The sequence below is a fragment of the Neomonachus schauinslandi genome, chromosome 1 (assembly GCF_002201575.2).
Source record: "Neomonachus schauinslandi chromosome 1, ASM220157v2, whole genome shotgun sequence".
Lineage (NCBI taxonomy): Eukaryota > Metazoa > Chordata > Mammalia > Carnivora > Phocidae > Neomonachus > Neomonachus schauinslandi.
This window is the reverse complement of record NC_058403.1, coordinates 17,184,778-17,211,251: the sequence shown is the minus strand read 5'-3', so window position 1 is coordinate 17,211,251 and position 26,474 is coordinate 17,184,778. Positions and strand designations below refer to the sequence as shown.

The following is a 26,474-nucleotide window of genomic DNA, read 5'->3' as shown; positions in this document are numbered from 1 at the left end:
GAAATATTTTAATATGCATGATCTCACTGGATCCTCACAGCAATATTAACTTGCAAGAAAATTACTATTAATTCCATTCGACTCTCAAGAATTCTGATAGTAAAAAAAAAAAGAAAATGAAGTGACTCTTGAGAGATCATACAGATCTCGATGACAAAGATCTCAGCTCCAAGATCAATGTCCTTTTTTATACATCACAGTAGGCCAAGGTAATTTATTTGGAAAAGTTAAACAGATCATTTGTACCACACAATATAATCTTGGTCAAATCCGTTTGCAAGCTATCGGGTTGCCCACCGCTTGTCACTATCAGGAATTCCTTCATCTTTTTATGGGACAACACATGTGCAGATATTGGTTGCCAATCCAAAAAACAAAATGCCAAATTTAGTATTTATTTTTAATAAATAAATAGCCACTTTTTATGGCTTATAAGTTTATGAAGGAAGAATATACAGCACATTTTATTAGTACATAAGGTATTTTATTTCCTATTCGATTCCTGAATTTCTTCCTCTTCCTTCCTTCTTTCCTTGTTTTTTTTTTTTTTTTTTTCCTTCTTATGACCTAAGGTATAGCTTTGCTTTGGCATTCATCAGCCATGCAAAATTAGATAAGCCCTAAACTTTCAGAGTCCCAGTTTCTTCATTTGTAAAACAATAAGGCAGACTTCATCATTTCTAAGGTGTCTTGCACATTTGCAATATATAAAAATGCAGTATATGATCGACTTGTGGGGTATTTTATGAAGATAGCTCAATACAATTGGATGAATAATTACTAAATCACTAGAAAATAGGATTAGTAATGCATATTTAAACTCAGAATAAATTCTCCAGCCATACCATTTTTTTATTATATCAAGGATAATTTCCAGTTTTCCACAATAACATGGCATGCGATTGTCTTAATAAATCCTTACTGTTAATATGGTTTGCATATTACCCTCCAGTTAAAGACAACATAACACATACATTAAGAATATGGGGGTGCTGGACCAATACCACTCAGCATAAGAGTGGTTTGGTGAAGAAAAAAGACAATCCTGCATTCCAGCAGACACTTTAGCTGGCTCCCTCATCCTCACTGATAACATAATATTTAACGCCAGGGGTGCCTGAGTGGCTCATTCAGTTAAGTGACCGATTCTTGGTTTCGACTCAGGGCATGATCTCATGGGTCATGGGATTGCGCCCCATGTGGAGCGCTGGGTCAGGCTCCATGGGGAGTCTGCTTGAAGATTCTCTCCCTTTGCCCCTCCCCTCACTTGCACTTGGGCAAAAAATATTTAATTCCAGAAACTGGTACTTTATAAACTTACATATTTAAAACGAAAGCATAATCAAGGCCCATAAGAAGCAGCAGACATTACTGTATGTATATTCTTTATACAGTAGATACAAACCAGGAGAGGTCATTATAAAATGATATTATTGTCTACACCCCTGCCACTAACTTACATTTTGCAATGAGAGATGTCTCCTCAAGAAAAATACAGCCTAGTCAACATTTGTCTGTAAAATGAAATAATTATGATGGAAACTGGCCATCCTTCCCTAAATGTTTCAGGAATAATAGATCTGCCAGAGATTGCTAGTGGGGATGTCACAGCTTTTTTCTTTTTAAAGATTTTTATTTATTTATTTCAGAGAGAGAAAGAGAGTGTGCACAAAGGGAGAAGCAGGCTCCCCGCTGAGCGGGGAGCCCGATGCGGGGTTCGATCCCAGGACCTCGAGATCATGACCTGAGCCGAAGGCAGATGCTTAACCGACCAAGCCACCCAGGTGCCCCAGTCACAGCCTTTTTCTTTTCAGTGTTTGCACACTGCAAGATCTTGACCTCAGGGCCATTGCAGTGTATCTGCTTCCAGAGGGGCTGAGAGTTTGCACTCTGCAACCAGAACTTACTCTCCCGCCAACCCCCCCTCCCCGCCCCACCTTGGTTCTCAATGTATGATACGTTACTAGGGCCATGCTGGACCACCTCCCACAGACAGCTTGTGATGTAACACGAGGCCCCTTCTTCAGTCGCACAAGTCTAAAGCTTTGTTTGATTCCTGTCAGGGCAACGATTTATCACCTTACCTTTTTTTATTGAAAGTTCCAACCACCTTTGTGCAACTGGAGTTGTCTCCCCCACACACAGCACACTTGTCATACTGCAGCTTCGAGCCGATGATACCATCACAGCCAGTGCGGACGCACTTGCCCCGGACGCACACGGAGTTACTGTACGGCCTGCATTCAGTCCCATCCGTCACCTGCATAACAAGGACCCCATGAGCGGTGGGAAGATATCTGTGCACAGGTACTTGGTGTCCATGGTAAAACAGCAAGTTCTAATACGTGGAGTTTTGTGTTTGACTGGGATAGTGCATCGAAAAATAGACGACCAACCCCAAACCATAGTGCCCTGAGTATCTTTTTTGTTTTTTTAAGATTTTTTTTTTTTTAGATTTATTTCTTTGACAGATCGAGAGAGCACAAGCAGGGGGAGCAGTGAAGGAGAGGGAGAAGCAGGCTCCCCACCTAACTGGGATCCCAATACGGGGCTCGATCCCAGAACCCTGGGATCATGACCTGAGCCGAAGGCAGACGCCTAATCATCTGAGCCACCCAGGCGCCCCTGCCCCAGAGTATCTAACTGAAAAATCCTTGATGTCTTGGCAGTAGCAGATCCGGGATAAATCTGGGTTATGCCTTTTCTCCCTTGAGCTTAATTCCAAATACGCCTTGCTTTCTGCATGCAGAGCACAGCCCCCTGGTACGCTCTTGCCTTTCTACATCGATAGAAGCAATCATTTCGCTTAGCCTGGGGGACTTGTCACTTGTGTGGAGAGCAGAAAATGAGCAGGCTCAAGATCGCCGAGATCCCTCTTTGGGACATAACGGTTACTATAGTAATACATTTGAGAATCTGAACTTGACATTCAGAACCTTGTTAATGGCTGGAAAGCATTCCCTATCACGGGCTGAACTGTCAGATGCTGAAATAGACACCAACAAATTAGTGGAGAAAGAGTCTGGGGAACTCAGAGGGAAGTACTTACTGGGAGACACTGAATATATTTTGAGTAAAGGAATCAGTATATACTTAAAAAGCTAGTTATAAAAGAGTACATATACGTATATGGACCCTGTGGTTTGTGCATGTGAGTATATATAAATAACATACGTAGTCGTATATGTAAATAAACCGATATGTTTTGTATCTGTGTATATACAATTCTTTTCATATGCGTGTAAGTATGTGAGTGTGTGTATGTGTGTGAACTAAAGTAGGGTGTACTCCAACAGGCTCACAGCTCTTCAGATGGTGGCACTGCCAGGTGATCTTTCTGCTCTTATTCTTTGTCATATCTTTTAAATGAAAATGTATTATCTTGCAATAAAAAGATAAAGTATTTTAAAAATTACATAAGTTGGACGTTAACTTATTTTTCTGTCATATTTCATACAAATCTGAAGGCCCCTTTCAGAGGTGATTTGAAATGTAGCACCTGCTTACAAATTAGATAAACAGTATTTTAAATTGCTGCATAACACTGATTGTGAGAAATAAAACTGTTAGTAATTTAGAAAATGCTTTCCTGTGAAAAATCAGGGATAATTTCATGTGCATATATTATAACGTCTATAACTATAGGGACATTGATTCATATTAAGGGTGCAAGACATTTAAAGGTTTGGGTCCGAGAAGATGATCTTGAAACCTATCTTCATAAATCATCAAAGGAATTCTTAATTAAATGATAGAAAAGTAGAAAGTTTTCTTGCTTTCAGTTTCCTGTACAAATGTACCTAGGAAATTCTAGTTGTTTCCATGGCAGTTTTGAAATGAAGGTCGCACCTCACCTTCCCTGACAGAGAGTTACAACTTTTCAACAAATAGCTTTTAAAACATTTACTTGGTTTACAGAATAATTTTTGTTCTTTGTATAAGGTTTGCAAACATAGACACTATAGAGATGAAAACAAACCCCTCCAAAATCTAGTCAGCCGATAAATAATGACTGTTGATATTTGGTATCTCTCGGCTTTACTCTACCAAATAATTTCCCGCAAGGAAGTCTACTGTTTCTGGACAGTTGGTGTGCAATTACCTTTGGAGAAAACACCACATAGTATCCGGTGCCCTTAGCTCTGCAGGTCAGTTTGCACACGTCCCCCAGCAGGACGCCTGCATATTTGGGAACCCATTCCACAAACGTTTTGACTCCTTTTGCGTCAGACTGATACCCATTTTTGGCCTCACACTGCTCGTGACGAAAAGATTTACCTAAAAAACAAACATGTCATGGTATTACTTTGTGTATTCTGAAACTTAGACATAGTCTTGTGCATTGAAGTAATTTTAACAAGAAGATGCGAACTTTATTTTTCAGACCCTCTTCACACACCACCAGCATTGGATTTTATCTGTACACGGGAGTTGAAAGCAACTATTATTTCCTTCCTACTCTCTAAATACCTAATTGTTTTTAATAATAGTTTAAAAAATCACTCATGTATTTGTTATTGATTTGCACACTGGTGGAACCGTGTGGTGCGCGATTAACAGGTTATTTCTCCAGCCTCCTTTATATATTACTGCTTGAATACAAATTACACGTAGCACACGGTGGCTGCTGACACTTGGGAGTAGCGTACCGTTTGGTGGGCAGGGCATGACGTTGCAGGAGCGGTAGATGGCCCTCTTCCCTGTGCAGTAGCGGCCACTGTTTCTGGGTGCGGGGTTATTGCAGTGCCGATGGGCAAACTGCACTCCTCCCCCACATGAGCGAGAACATTGGCCCCAGGACCCCCAGGATCCCCAGCTGCCATGGCTTGATGTCTGAAATGGAAAACAGAAGACATTTTAACACAGGAGGGAGAAAAAAAGAACTTTCAAAATGTACATTTGGAAATCACTTGCATTCAATATTCAGGTATAAATAAATATACAATATATATATAAATATATATTATTCAGGTATAAATTTTCACTGAATTGAACATGGCCACAGATATTGGACATTCTGGAATTATAGTGTAATTCCAAGTCTAAGCGAGTCATCTCTTCTGCCCCCCGCTGCCCCCCCCCCCCCCGGGGCACCAGGATCTGAATGTTTCCCTGGGAGTACTGAGCACACAGGTTTCTCTGCACTTTCTGATACGGTGCATTTCTGTTAACCACTTGAACCATAGTTAACTTTCTGTCAACTCTGATCCTTCATCTTTGACAAAATAAATGATGCTAAAAGTTTCGCATGATGCCTGGAAGAGTTGGTTCTATTTACATTTTTTTCTCCCTGTTTGGTGCTGACGTTCTGCATCACTTTGTTGATATCACACATCCCATCAGACAGACCCTCCGTCACATGCATAAATGTATTTGACCTGAGTTGGGCTTCAGTCCTCATTAGACCAGAGTCCTTTTCCGTAGAGAGGGACTGTGACAGATATTGAAGTGCACTCACTCCCAGGCACACATCACGAGCGCCCACACCACGGGGGAATAAAAGACTCTAGGTCTATCATTCTGGAAACATGGTAGCAGGGAGCGGAGAGACTTCCAGAGGGAAGAATATTATAAACTACCTTGCTGAAGGACTGGGTGGAGAACTTCCTGGGGCTGCTGTGAGAGTATCTGAGAGTGCACGGTTGTGGGGTAGTCTTTTTTTAAAAGATTTTTTATTTTTTATTTGACACAGAGAGCACAAGCAGGGGGAGCGGCAGGCAGAGGGAGAAACAGGTTCCCGGCTAAGCAGGGAGCCCTATGCCGGGCTCGATCCCAGGACCCCGGGATCATGACCTGAGCCGGAAGCAGATACTTAACTTTGTCTGAGCCACCCAGGCGCCCCGTGGGATAGTCTTGAAAGACATGAGCATTGTGCCCTGTGTCAGTGCTCTCCTCGGGACTTTGAAACTCAGAGGAGAGCCAGCAAATGCTTTGCCTGGGCCTCTCGAGGAAACATATTTGACCCGGGAAAGAAAGACTTCTTGAGATGGTACCCACACATGTCACAGGAATGGACCTCAGATCCCGTGTCTCCAGGCATTGCGTGACAAGCAAATCACTTACTGAATAATATTTTTTCTTGGTTTTGTCCACACACTTGCCCTGCAGGCAGATCCTCCCTTTCCCACATGGTGTCCCCTCCACGGCTGGCAGCTTCTTGGTGAGACACACCATCTGGCCCTGGCGCACGACGGCGCACCAGAGGCGGGCGCACACATCCATGCCGGGGCACACGGAGTACTCGGGCCCAAAGGTCAGGTTGCACTGCTGCGTGGCGTCGTACGTCTGTCCCGGCAGTTCTTCGGGGCCCAGGATCTGCTTGCGTGGTAGATCTAGCAAACAGTTACCTAAAAGAATAACCGAGATGGAACACTGCTCCCTGTTTCGGTTTCAAGTTACTAAAATCGTGGATCTGAAAATGCAGTGCTCCAGGTGCTGGGGGAGCGTCAGGCACGCACAGATCTGCAGGCTGAGGCCCTGGATGGGGGACTCCCCCGGGGAAGGAGGGGGGACTCCCTCCAGGAGGGAGGGCAGCACCTCTTTGCGTTCACCAACCCCCTCCAGGATTTTTTTTTTTTTTTAAAGATTTTATTTATTTTACAGAGACACAGCGAGAGAGGGAACCCAAGCAGGGGGAGTGGGAGAGGGAGAAGGAGGCTTCCCGCCGAGCAGGGAGCCCGATGTGGGACTCGATCCCAGGACCCTGGGATCATGACCTGAGCCAAAGGCAGACTCTTAACGACTGAGCCACCCAGGCGCCCCCACTCGGAGATTTTCAATGGGCTATGTAGTCTGGGGCATATCTAATGATGGCAGTGGGATGATCAAATAAAATTATTTTGTAATAATTAGTTGTGAAAATAGCCATTGTGCTGAGGGACTAGGAGAAATCGGGATGGACCTACAGGAAATAATATAATGGACATAACAACAACAGCAACAACAATAATAGTAAATAAGCATTTACAACTCTGAGAAACAGTTTATCCGTGTGCTCTATTTATAGGCTTCTTGACTTTTAGCTTTTCTCTTCCTCATGTGCCCACCCAAGTTCCTCCCCATTAATTCCATAAATAGTAACAAGGCCAGACCTCATTCCTTCTTGCCCTCAATAAGCATTTGGTCACACCTACAATGTTCTAGGAAACACACTAGATATTGGGAAAACACAAAAATGACCCAGATCCACCCCCACCCCCCAGGGTCTCCCAATAAAGTGGAGAAAATAGAAGAAGTATTTCTTCTAGACTTATATAATAAAGAATTCAAGAGTCACAGAGTAAAGGAGCAGTGGGCAAAGAAAAGACATTATCTTTGGGGGATGAAGCTCATCTTTTAATCCTTCTTCTTTGTCGCTGTTTGGGTCTGTTCTTTAATGCAACTAGTAGCTGTTGGGTGCTCGAAGTATGTCACACAAATAAGTTGGTGCTCTCTTTACATAATACGGGGGGTATAAAGGAGTGAGGTTGGGGGTATCAATAGAAGTGAGCACTCACACAGGCAATGCAAATTCAGAAGATGATACGTGCCTCCCCTCCCCTCAAAAGCTTCCCTAAGAATCCCTGACCTGTGGTTAACACCATCAATTTTCTCTGGGTCTATGGGAGCATGCACATTGCCCATCAGTTTCTGTCCATTTTTGTTTACTTGGGATTTTGGGATTTGCTCATTAACTATTCACAGTACTAAAAATAACAAATATTTGTTACAATTTACACTATTCTCCCTTTCTTAAATGTATTCACTTATTTAATCCTCACAAGAACTTCACACAGCAGATTCTAGTACTTTCCTTATTTTACAAATAAGGAAACCGAGAAATAAAAAAATAGGTCACTGAGCCAAGGTCACATAGCTATTAGGGGTGTGCCTTCCTCATCATATACCATCTCACCTCTGCTCCTCATGTAGATAGATTTCTTGTTTTATTGCTGACCGGGAAGGTGTGTGGAGGGATCCTTTAAAGGGTGGATACTGTGCCTAATGGTAGAAACACCCAGTCTAAAGTCTAATTCTGGTGAAACCCTAAGTGGCTTAGTGTTCTTGACCAAGTTAGTTAACCTCTCTCTATCTGATTTTCAAGCTCTGTGAAATGTTTCTCTTCTCATTGTGACACTGTAAGGGTAAAAATAAGAGATATAAAGGGTGACCAGAAAAATACAAAACAATGACAGTTGATACTATGCTCAACGTATTCAACAATTTAGATCTATTCGAGTCATTCTCTTTACTTAACAAAAGAAAATCACATTTCAATCCTACTTTCCACCGAGACATGGAATAGCCAGCATGTTTTAAGTATACTGCAAATATTTTCACAACTATGTTCGTTTCTTCAAAGTGAATGCCTTAGAACTTGTCAATCTGTGATGGAAGCATTATATGAAAATGAATACAGAGCAGAGTTCCTATTTAATTTCTGAGCCAGAATGTTTGAAGAGGTAAAGCTTCTGAAGGCAAGCCAGAAAAAGCATTAAATGTAAGTATCCAGCCAAAGAGAACTTTGGGAGAAAAACATCGAGTTAAAAGAAAAACATCAACATCGAGTCAATAGGAAAGAATGACAGTAAACCTTCACTAAGCTTTGTTTAGGAGAGGGTAAGATGAGGCACCGAGAACTCCATGAGAACTGTTATCTTCACTGTTACATAAAATCAAAAAAAGAAGACTGTATAAACCAGGGAAGGCTTGACAGACTGCTGATGTTACAAGACTGTAAACAAATCTCTGAGACAGCAAGAATGCTCTCCAATTCTTCAAAAGTGCTGTTTTAAGAAACTTTTATTTTACTGAAAAGCACAGAACCATTAAGACTGCGTCACCAAGGATTTGCTGGGAAGTGTCTAGTGTGTGGGTACATGCAGCATGGGTCCACCTTGTTTGTCTCGAGCCAAAATAACTCACCACCTCTTTGTGGACTTGTAGTCACTGACCTCATTCTACCTCATTAGGACATCATGAGCAGAAAGAAATGTAGAATTCAATTTGAAATCAACTTATAACAAGGAGACTTCAAGATGTGGCATCTCTTTAAAAAGCTTAATACCAAAGTATGTTTTGTTCTGTTTTTGTTGATTTGAATATAGCTGACCCATGATGTTACATTAGTTTCAGGTCCAAAGTATAAGTTTTAAAAATGAATCACACATTTGCTTTGCTATGAAAGATACTGTATCTCAGCTCTATGGTTTTCCCTTAGAGGTCACCTGGGGATGACTTCCTGCTTATAATCAAATGATTTATTTCAGAATTGCCATTAACTTAATATTCCAATGTTCTCATCAGGATTTGTTGCTGCATTAGTTTCTATTTACCCTGAAACATACAGCCTATCAATTTCATCTATACATTGAATTATGTCCTTTTGCAATAAAATAGGTACAGATGTCTCTCACAAATGGAATGCCTTCCATTGTTGTACTATGGAACAAAAATTAAAAAATGAATCTAGAGCCTGATTCTGAATCTCATTGTGTGAAATATTTAAAATCTAATAGTGGATTGGATATACATTGCCCATTTTTTTTTTTTAATGTTATAGTTTGGGGGAAGAGTCAAAGAGGCAGATCTGTCCATCTTTGAGTATCATTTGCATCGAGCTCTAAAAGCAGCCAGTCTCCTACTGACTTTTCTTAATCTGCTTGGCTTTTATTTTCAACCATTTCTTCCTATCTAGTTCACATATTTTTCACCTTATCCCAGTCTGAAATCCTATCTGGGCTTTGCTGCCAACATTTTGCCTGCTTGTTCTTTTTCACAAATTGCCAACTTGTTTTTTCTTTTCCTCCCTGCTTCCTTCTTTTCTTTTGTTTTAACGTTTCCTATGTATAAAAATGGATAGTTTCCAAAAGAAAGACAAGAGAAGTGTGTCCATAATGCATATTTTTTACCATCCATGTTCAGTTAAATGCTTAAAGGTGAAAACTTAAAAAGTAAAAGGCAATGATGTGTGACGGAGAAACAAAGGAAAGAAAGTGGAAGTCTCCTCACTGTGACAGAGTGCACTAAGGGTGATGGAAGGCATGCCAGACCTCCGGGGAAACGGAACAGAAAAATCGTTGCCTTTTTTGTATCTGACGGCCAGCACTGTTTGTCCTTCATTTTCATGATTAATGAAAATTATCAGATCAAAGTTAGTTCTTCTCTTGTCTTTTCATATTTTCTTCTCTGTTTCTAACACTATGGTTATTTCTGTCCTCTCTTCCTGTTCAGTACACAGGCACGAAATTAGGCATCTGCCCAAATATCCACAGCATATCAGAAATCAATTACTATTCCTAATGAAACTCGTCCATTACAAACTGTCCCCTTTTACTTCCAACCATATCTCCCTGGCCTGGCAACTCAAAGTTCTTTAGGTCTTTATTTGAGCGGCTAACATAAAAGAGAAACTGATGCATTACGGGCCAGGTGGCAGAGAAAACTCAAGGGCATTGAAATGTACAGAGCGTGGTTGCTGAACCAAAAGCAATCCAAGGGGTCTGTTTGTGAAACTGTCACAAGGTTTAAGGGCCCTTTTAGCAAAGGTAATGCCAAGGAAATTAGATGGAAAAGTCTCCTTGTTAAAGGATGAAGCATAGTTCTTTAAAAACACAGGTCACCATGTCCTTAAAATATATGTCTTATTTGCAGACTCTTTCAAAGGATACATTTACTGTGAAAATCGAGATACTATCATGATGGACCTTGAAGTACATGAGTACTACCTTAAAAACGGAATGTTAAGATCTTATTTATTACCAGCCTATAGTCTCCACAGACAAAGGATTCAGGGAACTGGGTTTCTTATTTATTTATTTATTTATTTATTTTTAAAGATTTTATTTATTTATTTGACAGCGAGAGAGGGAACACAAGCAAGGGGAGTGTGAGAGGGAGAAGCAGGCTTCCCGCGGGGCAGGGAGCCAGATGCGGGGCTCGATCCCAGGACCCTGGGATCATGACCTGAGCTGAAGGCAGACGCTTAACGACTGAGCCACCCAGGCGCCCCCAGGGAACTGGGTTTCTAATAGCATTTTATCTCTGAAGTTCTGTGTTTAGGGGATGGATGTAAACTTAGCTCTTTAAACATGCTGCACGTTAATATTCCAAAGTTGTCTCTAGATTTTCCTTAGCAGTCTGTGTCAAGAGGGTTCTTGAGCTGTGCCTGTTTGGGAGGCGGCCTTTCTCATCGTGGCACCGTGGACTTAGGGATATAGCGGACGCGGCTATCTTTCTTGGCTTCAAGGTTATTAACATTTGAGAAAGGAAATTCAATAACCTGCTTTCACTGCACAATTTCCCTGCCAGTGCTTACCTTTATTTCTGAGGCCTCGCCAGCTTGCCTAGAACTAACTTGTATAAACACCGCAGAATGTCTACAAGTATCTTGGCAAGGCTGGTGGCGGCGGGGTGGGGTGGGGTGGGGGGTGTTTCCCCTGAGACATGGCTTCTCCTTTTCTGAATCACAAATCTGCAAGCACAGTTATTTTAGTGTGTGCACGTTGACTTTTCAACCATAACTGAATTGCTACATAGTTCTTGGAACTAAATCAGGAAACACTCTGTATTAATGAATTTAAATTTGGCAGTGGGAGAGTGCTACAAATGTCCAGCTACTTATGGGTAATAATTTTAAAAACAAATCAAATGATTTGAATTTAATTGTGCTTGAAGACCTCATTTCTCTAGCGCCGCCAGAGGTGAGCGGGAGACAGATGAGCTATTAGCCATAAATGGATTTTCCAGATAAGGAACTCTTTAGGTCCCATCAAAAAATTGTGTTAAGTTTTGTGAGAGTATCTCCTTCACCATAGCAATGGCTTTGCTGTCTTTATATTAGTGTCACAATTTAATTTTCCTCAATAATTGCAAATCACGTTTTTTTCTGAGTATCGATGATGGTATCATGTGGAAATACAGAGGTACCTTCAGGGATCATGGTGGTGTGATACCATTTTTGACCCTTTGGGAAAAGGAGCCAGACCTCTGAGCTTTCAGTGATTCAGGGCTACACGTAACAGCTTTTCTGGTTTCTCCCTTATTGTCAAATGATATCCCTCCTCGCTCTCGGTCTCTCTGTCTAAAGTGCACCCCCAGACCCCTCTGCCATTACTCTTTCATTGCTTAAAATTGTTATGGCCTAGAAAATTAGTACAGAAAAAGAGTAGAACTATTTCTATTAACTCTGAATGAATGGGCTTAGGATGGAAGTCTGAGTCATTTCCTACGAGCAAAGTAAAAGGGTTTTATCATATGGTTTTTTGGTATCAGTCCAGTCTTCCAAGAAAGATGTGTTTGTTTGTTTTCCTTTCCTCTAGGACTTTGATGTTCTCCCCGGTTCTCTCCTAAGCTCTGAAGATGAAATGTCAGAGCCTCAACCATCTCAAAAATCAAGCTTAGTAGTTCCTATCACCACACTTTCACTTAAACTGACTTAAGTCAGTTTTTCGGTGGCAGGGCAAAAGTTACTAAAGTATTTGAATTCACATTTAAATGACAGTGCTTAAGCATACCACTGTTTCAGTATCTCTGAGTGCTGTTTTGAACTGAGCGTAATTGAGCTTTGCTAACCCTAACTTTGGTTCTACTGCCTTGTTTGGCTCTCCATATTCTGAAATGACTTTATTCATTATAGGCTACTGATAAAATCAGTGTGTGTGTGTGTGTGTGTGTGTGTGTTCTGGTTATAACACAAGACTGCCTAACCAACATATTCAAAAGTGAGAGAGTCTAAGCTTGATGAAATGAATTAATTAATAAGTAGCCTTCTTAAGAACTTGTTGTTCCAAGAATTTTGCTAATTTAATCAATTTATTTAACATATACATGGGAAATTCAGAAAAGATTGTATTAGTGCCAGTGAATAAAATCTACATCTACTAAATGTATGTTCTTTGGTTGTTATCTACCATGAGGATCTCTGGAATGGACATAATGAGATGTATAAAATATGTAAATTTGTTGCAAAAGTTTTAAAAAGCTGAGTGTGGACTCAAATACAGAAGTAATGCTAAGAAATGAATACAATACTGAAAGCACATTTACTGCACAAAAAGTAAGATCATGAATTCCACAAACATGAAATAAACGAATCATTCCAAAATTATGGCAGTAAGGAACAGAATTCTGCACAGCATTGTAATTAGCTGACCTAATACTTGAACAGGAAAAAAAAAATGGTCCCATTTTAGCCATAAGTATTTGCTGCCTTAGCAACTAAATCCATTCATTTAGGGATTCAAAGTTTAGCTCAAACTTTTGGAATGTGTAATGTGTGATTCTGAAATAAAATATTAATGTTTCATTTTCAGAAAACCTGAAAAAGGGCAGCAAAAGCAATATTAGGAGTGGAGAGTAGGGCTCCACCCCAAAGGGACTTTATTAGATACTTGACTTGATTAATGTGGACAGGGAGATAATTAGGTAAACATCCATTACAGGACTTTATCAGCATTAAGTCAGCATTGTAAACTGAGCTACACAGAAAATTATCACTTATTATTAGTCTAAAGGAAGAGCCTAATACATTGATTCTTAGATTTTTTTTTTTTCTAAATCTTTGAGCTATTGCGACATCCTTTCAATAAACAGAGAACAGTTTATATTGAGGGAAATTGTAAACTAGGCTAGGCATGGATTGTTTTCAGGAACAGGATATTTTAAAAAAGTTTAAAGTAGTTAAAACATTACCAGTTCACCACTAATGTAGCAAAACTGAGTTAATGAACAGATTTTTCCTCCGAGAGACCAAAGAACTGTGTGACAGAATTCTTTTTTTTGTCTGAAAAGAGTTGAATTCATCAATTGTTTTGACATTACACAGCCAAAGTTCAAGGTGGCCACCGCACTAAGATATTATGAAATATTAGGCCATAAACCTTGTGGAACTAGGAAAAACAACTATCACAGACTCTCTTTAGCTAACTTTAAACCATACAACCTGAGATAATCTTATAGACAATTATGGACAATTATATGATCAAAAATTTCTGTTCATATTCGGTTCAACCGCCAGTTTTGGGAAGAGACAAATTTTAAGAGAAAAAAGAGGAATGAGAATATGTCCATTTCTATAACATGAGAAACTTGAACTACATGGTGTGTGTAGTTGAACCACTTCAACTCTAATGAATCTATCCTCCTGTGCCTTTAGTAGTTTCAAGTCACAAGGGATGCTAGGAAATTAGCAACAGTTTGTTTTGAAGATTACTTAACAGTCAGAATTTATTATTTCTAAAAACCGTGACTTCTTTGGTATTTTTATATAATTTACAGGACTAATCCTCGATTTGCAGAATTTAATAGAGTAGGTTATGCTCTTGAACTGTATCTAGCGGACAAAGCCAAAGATTTTCTTTTGAAGTTCTTAAAGTGTTTTCCCACTATTCAGATTGATTTTTCTTTTTCTGTTCTGCAGTTTTCACTCTACTTCCAGGAGAATCTGCTGTCAGGATGAAGCCAGATTCTTCCAGTGAATGCAAATCTAAAGAGCTTCCTTTCCGGGTTTTCCGTTGCCATAAAGAGGATCCGACAGAATTGTCACCTACATTTTAACCACACCCCTATAATAGGCATGTAACAAATAATTCTGAGAGTCATATTAATAGCAGGGAAACAAGATGTCTGCCAACATTCTCACAGGAAGCTAGTGGTGAAAGGCGGAATAAAAGCCAGGCTTTCAGAGCACTGGCTAGGCATTCTGTGTGGTCTCCCACAGTGCTTCTCTTTTGAACTTTTCAATTCCAAAGCAAAAATACCATAGCTATAATGCCACCAAGGACGTTGGCATTATACACCAACAGACCGTCCCTCTGCTCTTTCCCTGACCCTATCTAAACAACCACTGTCTCAGGGGGCATGCTGGGCTTCGTGAGGATGTCATAAAGTAGCACTGGTAATAATCCCCCCCCAAGTGTTGTTAGTGAGCCTGTCTTGTCTTAAATGACACGTACCGTGGCCATCATCCAGGAATTCTGTGATGGTGGCTGAGGTGCACTTGGACCAGGGCTTGGATGCATCGATGCTGGTTAGGATGGAAGACATTAAGCGCTTATCTTCCGTGGAACCAAAGTTCTCTTCACAGAATTTGGAATCATCATGGGAGAGGCCAAGGAGATGTCCTAAAGCAGAGAAGAGAAGGAGTGCAATCATGGGTGATTTCACATTTCTACTTATCCATGACAATTACATGAGCACTTGGTTTTCCACCTTGGCTCCCTCCACCCCAAACTGTACATGAGTCCATTTTAACTGCCTTCTCATGCACAGACTGGACCCCCAGGGAAATTACAGCTGTGTGTAGTCAGAGCAGTCACTTTGGGTGAACATTCAGGGGAAAACTGAGAAATTACACTAAGGAGTGGACATTCCCATAATCCATCTGGATCACACATGCTCAATGACATGTAGAAACAGGCCTCATTTAGAATCCAGAATTTGCAAGGAACTGTGGGATTATGTCATAGCCTCACTACATATTATTTTGATTACTTGTCTAATTTTCCGCCTTCTCTGATCAACCATGAGCCCCATGAGATCAGAGAGCATCTCCTCCATCCACTGTTGAAATCTCTGTGTTTAACTCAATGTTCTGCAAGTTGCAAACACTTAATAGATGGTTTTTGAATATCAGTGACTTCTATTTTCTTGGCCACGTTAATGGGTAGCTAGCTATCTGAGAGATGACTAGGGGGGAAAAGAAAGAAATTATGAACTCGCCGATTCCAGGCAAAGGTAAGCTTGCTTTCACCCTTTCAGTTCTTTCATTTGGAAAGTTCTTCATGTTTATTAATCCCACAAATAAATAACATATTTTGAAAACATACCCATTTACATTGAAGAAATGTCTAAAACACCAAGAAGCCCATCATGGAGTGTTAGAGCTTGAAGAGAAAACAAATACTAGAAAGATAAGCCATTGTCCAAAAGCACTCAGCGAGGCGGGTGTTTCTGCTTCAGCACACCACACATGGTTTCTGTAATCCCGCGCTGCAGTTCCAGTCTATCAAGCTAGGTATCCTAACCACATTCTTATTATCAAAATTGTTTTTTATCATATAAGATTAATTTTCATATAGTCTAAGGATAAATGACATTCACTAGTAAATCTGAAATGCCAATTAAAAAAAAAATTCCAGGACAGTAGTTTGTAGAGACTCTAAAAAAGCAGACAAGTAGACCTTAATTGCTTTTTTTTTTTTTTGGTAAAGCTTTATAGAATCATACACAAAGCATTAAAAAGGGTGTATAAAATACTACAGAAAAGTGATTAATACATTCTCTTTAGGCTCCTGTATGCCAAAGGCAGGGGCTTTTGGCCATTCTGCCAAAAAAACAACAACAAAAAGAAAGTCCAGCATGCAACAGTAAAACTCAACAGAGATGAAATCTTTCATGCCACATTCCAACTACTTTTGGCCAACTTGTTAAATCACCAACACCTCATAACAAAATTGTCCACTGAGCAGCTGTTTGCTGTTGTGGCTGAAATTAAGTGGCTAGGGCTCGGTGACCTTCCAAAGCTCCACATTTTTATGGTATTTATGCAGTTATTTACTTCAATAGCATTTGCCAGCCTAGCAAGTTTTCGATGGGAAACCCTCCCGCTCTCACGTTTTATTTGCTCAGTAGCATAAATGTGCATCAGAGTTTGTGAAGTACATCCCAAATAACATGCCAAAGACTGGCAGGACTTTGTCCAAGTTTTGGGTGGTATGTTGATTTTTTTCCTGCAACCCACAGCTCAGAAAAAAAACAGAAACTTTCATCATGCCCTGTTCAAAACGGCTTAAAGTTACTTAGTACATCTAACACGTGTTGAGAAGGCACTCCATGCTTCTTGAACTTTTCCACCGTTGAATCTTTATCGGCTAACATTGTGGGATTTGTGTGGGAATTTCACACTTGGGTTTTTTTCCGTGGCATAGAAAAGAGAGAGGGAAAGTGGCCTAAGGCGACCTCTGCCACGTAACATTTATTTGAATCCAGGTTTTATATTTTAGAAAAATGTGATTTTGCATTCTAGTTCATAAGATATTCATATTTATTTAATGAAGCAACAGTCTTTTCCTCCAAATGTATCTAAACACATAGCACTTTCCAGATGAGTATTTTTAAGATTTTATTTATTTATTTGAGAGAGAGCGAGAGATTGAGGGAGAGCATGAGCAGGGGGGAGGTACAGAGAGAGAGAGGGAGAGACAGACTCTCTATAGAGCAGGGAGCCTGACATAGGGCTGGAATCATGACCTGAGCTGAAGGCAGATGCTTACCCAACCGAACCACCGGGTGCTCCTAGATGAATTTTTATTATAGCATCCAAGTGATTTTCACTTCATTTGGAGGGTAAGTTTCAGATTTCTGATTTAAAATACAGGCCATGTAGCAAACACCAGATTCGCTTTAAGAAACCCGGCAGAGTACCTCAATTTTTTCTTTCATACAGAATGGCGAGGCATCTAATTTTTATAGATTTCAATTATATAAGCAAAGCCGTTTATTTAAAAATATTTTGGTACAGTTTTATGAATCTTTTGGCATGTGACTTGGCATAATATTGTGAATTTTATACTACCTAAATTTACTAATTTATCAATGTAACTTAATTGCTGCCAAAGATACGTGTAAGAAATTTTTATATGGCACCCAGAAAAGATTGCCATTCTGAGCATGAACAAATCTTAGTTCCACCTCAGCAAGAGCTAAAAGAAGATGTGAATTTTGTCAGATCTGCAAAAGTGAGTCAGGAATGGGCTGCTTAAGGGTCAACTGAGAGACAGACTCTTTGGAGGAATGTTTTGTTTTCCATGAAGAAAGTCTGTCAGCTGGCTGGGAGAGGCATACTCTCTCAAGGATAACGGGAGTCATGGTCAACGCGAAGAACATTTAAGCACCCATGGAAACAGGCAGCTGGTTCCGGTAGCTGGAACCAGGGCACAGTGAGAGAGACCCATGTGACTTCCCTTCAGGAGCTGGACAGGAATAAAATGGAAGATCAGTGTGAGGAATGTTTGGATGCTCTTCAGGAGAGACGTGACAGCCATACTAAGGGCTGGGAACAGCAAAAGAGGTGGTTATTTTCAAATGTGATCACCCAATCATGACGTTAAGACATCTAATGTCAGTCTGAAATGCCCATATCTTTGAGCCCTGAAATGGCAAGGGACATATAAAAGCACAAGCTATTTTAAAAGGACACTCACATTAGAGAAAACACACTATGATACTAAAAGCTCATGAACTGAAAAATCCAGAATCCAGGAAATTTAAAATATAATGTTGTAGCTGACAATAATACAGTTCGAGTCGGTGTTGTGAAAGGTTTAATCAGAATGTATCATGATGTTACCGCTCTCCTAGGACAACCGTCTTTTCCAATGAGAGTTGGTTGATCAATCACCCACAGAGATGTTTAAAATTACAGGTGTGGGTTGGAGACTAAGCATTTCTCCGCTAAGCAGGCTCTAGCAGGATTAGCACAGATGGGATTTACACAAATGTGTGCCAGAGAATAAGACAGCACATGAAGAATATAAGGAATTGTTGGAGACAATGTTTACAACCCCTAAACTAACTTGTTTTATCGAGATGTATCTCATGATGAGTTTTTGGAACGATACAGAGCAGAGTTAGTTGAGGGGTGAGGTCCTTGGAGGAGGCGGGGTGACAGAGTCAAGAAACCCACAGAGAAAGGCAATTCAGGTATTTCTTTCTCGGATCCATGTAGAAAAGAAGAGTGAAGGGGAGTCAGAGCAGTTTTGAAGGTAAGAGTTTTGAAGAAGCTCAGCCAAGCTCAGACAGTAAAACCCCTCCCGAGAAGAGACAATGCAGATACTAGATTTAAGGCGACAATTTCCTGTCAGGGTTTCAAGTAGAGGCCTCAAGGTCTCCCTCTAAGGAAGAATTAGTATTTGTATTTGGAAGAATTAGTATGTGTATTTGTATTCATATTTTTATTTGCAGGTATTAGTATTTTGTAATTAGTCACATGCAAAAGATTGAAGAGCAGTCTGTTTGCTTTAAGCAATCTTGCTCAGGATGCTATCTTTCTTAGTCAATCTTTAATTCTTGATTGATGTAATTGGAAACTTCTCACCTCAAATCCTGAGGCAATGAAGGAACAAACACACTCAAGTAGTGGGTGCACTTGTTAATGGCATTTGTATTTATATACGCAATAAGAAAATAAAAGGTATTACAGGAGTCAGGGAAACTCAGAGAATAATGCAACTGTATAATCCAATATTTTCCCAGGTCATGCAGACCTCAGAACTCTATCTTGCTTTTTGAAATCATTATTAAAAATCAAGATGTAAATTGCACTTTTGGAGAAAATACTGATCTATTCTTAATAGATATTAAATCGTATCACAAATAGAACAGTCTTGTTAATTAGTGCCCATCACACAAAGTGACATCAGGAAGGAATTTCTTTGGATTACATTAAGGACATGAGTTTCACAATAAATTATGTCAAAGCAAAGTCTATAGGGTAAGCGTTTGAATTATATCATTATCTCAGAATTAGCAAATAATTAGTCACCCGGTAATTTCTCTAGTATGATAATCGTCTTTTTAAAGGTCAATGGGTGACATTTCATTAAATACATTTCATCTCTGATATTCACAATCTAGACTTAAAAAGTATCTTGCCTCCTTAAATTCACAAATGAATCATGTTAAAAAATCTGAGATCATGTACACCAGGTGAAGACACATTACTATAAAGGAAAATACTGGTCCAGCTCCTTATTCAGCTCAGGTATTACTATACCACGAGGGCTGACTTATCACATTAACCTCAGGAAGGAAATTCACTTGTTTTTCTAAACTTTGGTCTGAAAATTAAACAGAATTTCAAACTCTTGTCTCTTGACCCCAAACTGACCAATGAACAAAGGGACACAGCACCACATCCTAAAAAAATAGTCACAAGAAACTCTGTAATGTGTTTACTTAAGAAAGCACTGCTCAGATGAAGCATCTGTTTCTTAATGAAGTCATGTTTTTATTTTACCTAATTTTCCAGCTGGGATCATTGAGGTGTAAGAAGGTCTTGCCAGGGGTTGAAGAGGGAGCCAACAGCTCACATGGGATCAGAATCCAGAATCCTTGAAGAGAACCAGGAGCTCCAATAATGGGATCATGCATGTCTATTCAAATGCAAATCCTTATGTAGAAGATAAAATTCTTAAACTCCCATTTCAAAACATTAAACATAAATGGTGAGTAAATGTTGTATCAATTATATAAATTGGAAGGAAGAAAACTTAATTTTTCACCTTATAGCTAGCTGTGTCCATCTCCTTTTGAATCAAATTCAGTATTATCTCCCTGAAAATGAACACTAACAAACCATTATAGGGTAGCAGGAAAATCTTGGGCTTTAGAGCCAGGTGAATTGGGTTCAAATCTTACCCTAGCAGTATACTAGTTGTTGACCTCAGACAGATTTAGAAACTTCTTAAAAACACTTGTATCCCTGGGGCGCCTGGGTGGCTCAGTTGGTTAAGCGACTGCCTTCAGCTCCCATCATGATCTCAGGGTCCTGGGATCGAGCCCCGCATCGGGCTCCCTGCTCGGTGGGAAGCCTGCTTCTCTCTTTCCTACTCCCCCTGCTTGTGTTCCCTCTCTTGCTGTGCCTCTACCTCTCTCTGTCAAATAAATAAATAAAATCTTTAAAAAAAAAACAAAACACTTGTATCTCTGTGTGTCAGTTTTTTCCTCTCTTGGGTGTCTCATTGAGAGTACTGACCCCATAGCATTTTGTGAGGACTGAATGATATAAAAGAGGCAAAGTGCTTAGAAAATGTGCTTGACAAATATCAAAAGGCCCAGGGATTGTGAGCTAACTTTATTGTTCTCACTGATATCCTGGCTTTGTTATACTTTTCCTTACTGGTACTCTAATCTCAAGTAGCTCTGATAAATTTTGATATTACTAGACACTCTTCATTTGGGAGAGAAGGTGAAATTGACTGCTCATTAGAGGAAAAAAAATCATGCATTACATTTGTAATATAATTACTTTTTATGCAACCTTTAACTTGGATTTCCACACGTGTGGCAGACAGTCTCTTGGCCTCTGCAAGAGGAATGGAAATTGGGATAGGATTTAAAAAATACAGAACTGACACTAAACACTAAATTTCTCAGTGCTGCTGGCCGTATGAGTATAGACCCATTCCCACCTTTCATCTGGGGGCCAAGAAAGACACAGGGTAGCATTGCTCCAGGCTAGACACCCCCCCCAAAAAAGGCTCAGTTCACTGATTAAAGCTTTAGGTTTGGGGGAAAATACCAAGTTTAATCCCAGTTTCCTTTCACTTCACATCTTACAGCCCGTCCTGACATCTGATTCTGGGCATTGGCTTCCTTCTACGGTGTTTCTAGGGCCTCTGCAGCTTTTCAAAACCCAGCCTTGTTTAATCTAATCATCCATGGGAGTACAGTCACATGCGGATCAGCACAACCAGAGAACTGCTTCTAACCACAGCAAAACATGGGCAGCCATGGGGTTGCCTCTCAGCCACTTCCTTAGCCTCCAGCTGAATATTTGGCCTTGACTTTTTTTTTTTTTTAAGATTTTATGTATTTATTTTAGAGAGAGAGAAAACACGAGTGATAGAGTGAGCTGGGGGGGGGTAGGGGGGAAGGGGGGAAGGGGCAGAGGGAGAGGGAGAAGCAGACTCCCCACTGAGCGGGGAGCCTAATGCAGGTCTCGATCCGATCCCAGGACCCCGAGATCATGACCAGAGCCAAAGTCAGATGCTTCACCGACTGAGCCACCCAAGCACCCTTGGTTTCGACTTTCTAAGTTGCCTGACTTTAGCTTAGGAAGCATTTTGGAGTCTTTCATGGTGGAGAGATTCACTTAGCACATTTTATAATTAACTACTATAAAACCAAGCTTCAGCAAGTTTGCAAATTATGGATTTCATTAGTCTAAATAAAATCAGATTGTTCCCCCTAGCATATTAGAAGCTGGCCCAACATCAATAAAATTATTATTTTGAAGAACCATGTGGGCAGCAGGTGAAATCTTTATTATTACAAGCCAATAATAAAAGTTTGACAAGTTAAAAATATAAACTCAAAATGTAAACTTACATTCATCTGAAAACTTTCTACAGTTCACACTTGGATTGTAAAATGGCCATAACCACATTTCTTGCCTCCACTCAAGGCATAGGGATGGGGACTGTGTTCTTGATGGTTTAAAGCAACATTTTAAAATGTCCTAATGGTTTAGTTAATGTTTACATATACATGAGAGCCAGGGGGAAGACAAATTATTACTGCCTGTGTAGTCTATACTTATCAAAATCTGTTTTCCAGAAGCCTGTATTGGCATCAGTTGATGACATACCTTCAGAGTCTAGCTCTATTTATTTATTTATTTATTTATTTATTTATTTATTTATTATCTTTTTAAGATCTTATTTATTTATTTGACAGAGAGAGAGTGAGAGAGAGCAAGTGCACAAGCAGGGAGAGCGGCAGAGGGAGAGGGAGAAGCAGGCTCTCTTCCAAGCAGGGAGCCCCACACCGGGATCAATCCCAGGACCCTGACATCATGACTGAGCCGAAGGCAGACGCTTAACCGACTGAGCCACCCAGGCGCCCCATCTTTTTTTTAGAAACAATTAGCAGGAGAAGAGAAGTGTTCACCTTAATATGTGGTCTAGGAAAAGAGTCACTTTTCAGAATTGTTCCTTGAAACCATCCTGATTTTTACAGGATGGATAGAAAAGGTGTAAGAGAGGTACTTCAGACTTGCTATTTATCTTACATGTTCATTTGCAAGTTAGGACATTTTTCAGATAGAGGAGGTAAAAGACCAAAGGGAAGTTTTGATTCAGATACAATGACTTTGTATTTTAAACCAGTATGTGCCGAAAGAAGCAACGGTGGGGCATTGCATGAGAGACTTTAAGTCCGTTGATAAAAGCCTTATTCTTAATCAAATATATCCTCTTAGTCCGTATAGGAGAAATAAAGTAGAAAAATTACGGGAACAGCCTGGAAACTTTTTCCACGGCTTACATTTTGAGCACAGTCATATATTTATGCTGTGTACACGAAGCGGATTGCACATTTGGGAATGGGCTCAAGCAGAGTCAACGCACTCGGGCAAGACTGAGGTCACTTCGTCACCATCCGTGGCCTGTATATATAACCTCCCAATCTGTAAAGTGGTAAGTGTCTAATAAAAGGGAAGGGAGGAAATTACATAAGAATGGAGTGGAATTAGAATCCAGAGCATGGTTAGCTCAGACCCATGGTTTCATGCAACAATCTAAAAATAAAGCGCTGGAAACAGATCAGCCAGAAGCATTACCAAAGATCACACTCGCTGCAGAGGCAAGACCGTAATCATAGACAGATGATTAGGAACTATTTTGTGAGGTTATCGTCTCTAATGTCTATAAGGCTCGTACTTTATGACACATGCTCACAATATTTAGGCAAAAAGTGAAATTAAAGAATAATAAAGCAATTAGAAAATAAAGCAAATGAAAGCCAGATCCCCTTATGAAAGGGAAATTAAGTCCATATCCCCCATCCCCAGATCTTAAATTTCTCCGATTCGGCTATACGTAATGCAGAAAGACAAATTAAGTAGGCAGTGTTTGAATGAAGAATGGCTCATAAAGAATTCTAAAGAATTAAATAGAGCTGGCCCAACCAAGAAATTAAAGGGAACCCAGGGCAGAGTCATGGATCAAAGATTCAGGTTTGATTTTTCCCATAGAAGCCTACATTTCTCCTGCATCGTTCCCTTGTAAAACTGTGTCCAATCCTGCACTGTTAAGAAAAGTTCTTACCGTACATATATAGTTTTAATAAAACATTTGTTCTCATCAGCAACTGTCTTCCTACCTCTCAGACTGCCGGGTTGGCTGGTGTCAACCCCTGGTTTAGGAATTCAGGAGGGCCGGGAAAAGTGATGCTAGAAGGTTCTTCATTCCAGCCCAGCTGCCTTGAGAATCAGTGCAGCCCCAGAGACGTTGCATTTACTGCCTCAGTGGTTCTCTTACAGAGAAACCTCCCCAATGCTAACGATGTGTGAGAGCAGATCACTGCAGGATTGAAGGAAAAGACAGCCCTTCCCTCTAGACCTCTGTAATCCCTTCCTGAGAAGATCAGGATTTAGGGCTCGTAATCTTATGGATGGATGATGCCACAAATCAACTGTGTTGCTTACCCAGTCCGAAACGAACCAGCCTCTGCCTACCCAGGGATTTAGGACCTTTCTTTTAGAACTTCCGTCACTCTGAAGAATGGTGATTAATTACTGGCGTACTTTTGAAATCATCTCTGCTCAATTACAGTCCTCTCAAGGATTTGGGCTAATTCTTCTTAGCTTCCACTGCACATTCTCAATGTTGCCTTGGGCAGCTCTTGTGTTTCTCCCACTGACTCGTGCACCGACATAGATGGGTAAGAAATACGAAGGATCTATATCTGGCTGTTTTATTATCAGCTTAATAGGTACGAATGAGAGATAGGTGAAAACATATTCCCAGGCCAGAAGCTCAGGTGGCTTATGTGTTTTAAAAAAGCTTTTTGGATATGCCAGGTCTTCTAGAGAAGCACACCAGAGAGTCACACCTCATTATTAGCCCACCTTACAGATGAGAGACTGAGACTGGATGTCTGAATCTCTTGCATGAGACCAAACAGAGACCATCGAGGCAGAGACGGGGCTCCATCTTGAGGCTAAAGAAGTCTAATTAATAACATGTAAATTATTATCAGTGATGCTGATGGATGGTTATTCATGTTAAGGTTTTATGTTTGTGTGTGTGTGTGTTTTTTTTTCTTAGATGGTAAAAAGAGGGTCAGTTAAGAAAACTGAGGTCATGATTAATACTTAGGAATTGCAATTTAACTACCGATTTCTATTTCACTGCTGCAATATATCGTCTTACACAATGACATCTTTGCTTTGAAGTTATTTTAACTTTCCAAAGAAAACATAGCAGCTAGAAATCTACCCCTTATGAAATGTTCTCTGCCTACTACTACTAGGAATGTGAAAAAGAAGCTTTAATTTCTGTTTAAAAATTATGGTTTTAGGTTAAAAACTAAATCCGTTTAATAAAAATACAGCAAAAAAGGTATCAGACCGTACTTTGCTCCCGAAAGGATGACGATAAAAGGTGATAAATACATTTAAAATGAAATGAACTAGTTAACTAAAAAGCAAAAACAGAAGGGTATGTGGGTGTAAATAACAACTGGTATCTATAACCTACCCAATTTGGTCCCTCAAATAACTCCACGAAATCGGCAGCATATTCCTGTATTTCAGATATGAAAACAAGCTTTGAGAGTTTAAATAGTAAGACCAGTAGAAAGTACTCTAGCAAGAACTGAGCCCAGATGTGTCTGATTCTAATGTCTAATTCTAAGTACTAAAGTATTCATACACCGAGCCTGGGTCATCGCCTGGGAAACACATTTCCTAACTGGTGGGATATTTTTCAACAACGAACTCAGTCCTAAATTTCTAATTTTAAGATTTAGATTCGTTTCTTAGGACACAGAAATCGGGTGACATTGGAAGACAAACCCTGTTGACTGCTGGCCTTGGTTTCACTGTCTTTGCTATTAAAAAAGGAGATAGGACTGTTTACCATGAGCTATTGTTTACCTTTGACAGGAGCGCTGATCATGCACAATGGAATAAACCTGACAAATTTCTGCGCAAACTGATTAGCCCTGGATGAGTCAGCAGAGCCTCGAGTAACTTTTAAGAGCGACATCCTTGCATTCCATAATCAACTGTGACAAATTCCATCTAAGAGTCATGGCCGGATGCTTAAGAAGACAGGATCCGTAGCAAATTTCTTTTAAACTCTCAAATGACACAGTCAAAAAGGAAACATCTACTGTGTGCCTGGCTTTGCCTTCCTCCTCCCTAACTAGTTAACCCTGAAAGTGCAAATGTAAACAAATGTAATCCCCAACAGTCCATCTGAACCTGGAGAAATCTGGAATTAACTGCCAAGTATTTTGGTTCCTGTTGCAGCTGTTACGAGTGTTTGATTTGGCGAGGGCAGGGAAAAGGCGCTGCATACCAATTTCGTGAGCCACGGTGAATGCTGCATGGAGGCCATCATCTTCAATCACGGCACAGCTGCGCTCCGGAGAACATATGGTCCCGACGTCTGCCATTCCCAGGGTGTCACATGAATGATGCCCACATAAATCCTGCCCGGGAGAAAGAAAGAAATCATTAAAATCAATTTACATCCAGAAGGAGCCACCTTGTAGAGCTGCTTGCTCACTCCAAACGGCAAGAGTGGGATATGTTTACGGTATCACCTGTTCAGCTCTGGAAATGGTCCAAAGACAAACTAACGGCATCGACTCCTCTACGCTTCTCTGGGTCCCAGAGGCACAGGAGGAGGATGGGACTCAATTACATTGAAAAAAGATGTCCTAGGGGGCGCCTGGGTGGCTCAGTTGGTTGAGCGACTGCCTTT

General features: G+C 40.3%; 1 protein-coding gene across 1 annotated transcript in view; it reads right to left on the bottom strand.

Annotated features, from left to right (window-relative positions):
* ADAMTS5 (ADAM metallopeptidase with thrombospondin type 1 motif 5) overlaps positions 1 to 26,474 on the bottom strand; it is a 41,495-nt gene that overhangs the window by 3,017 nt on the left and 12,004 nt on the right. The window contains exons 2-7 of the mRNA XM_021678038.1: positions 26,067 to 26,199; positions 14,934 to 15,101; positions 6,064 to 6,347; positions 4,650 to 4,833; positions 4,103 to 4,278; positions 2,085 to 2,260 (exon numbers count right to left, since the gene is read on the bottom strand). Of these exons, the coding sequence (XP_021533713.1) occupies positions 2,085 to 2,260; positions 4,103 to 4,278; positions 4,650 to 4,833; positions 6,064 to 6,347; positions 14,934 to 15,101; positions 26,067 to 26,199 (1,121 nt within the window). The remainder of the gene's footprint in view (positions 1 to 2,084; positions 2,261 to 4,102; positions 4,279 to 4,649; positions 4,834 to 6,063; positions 6,348 to 14,933; positions 15,102 to 26,066; positions 26,200 to 26,474) is intronic.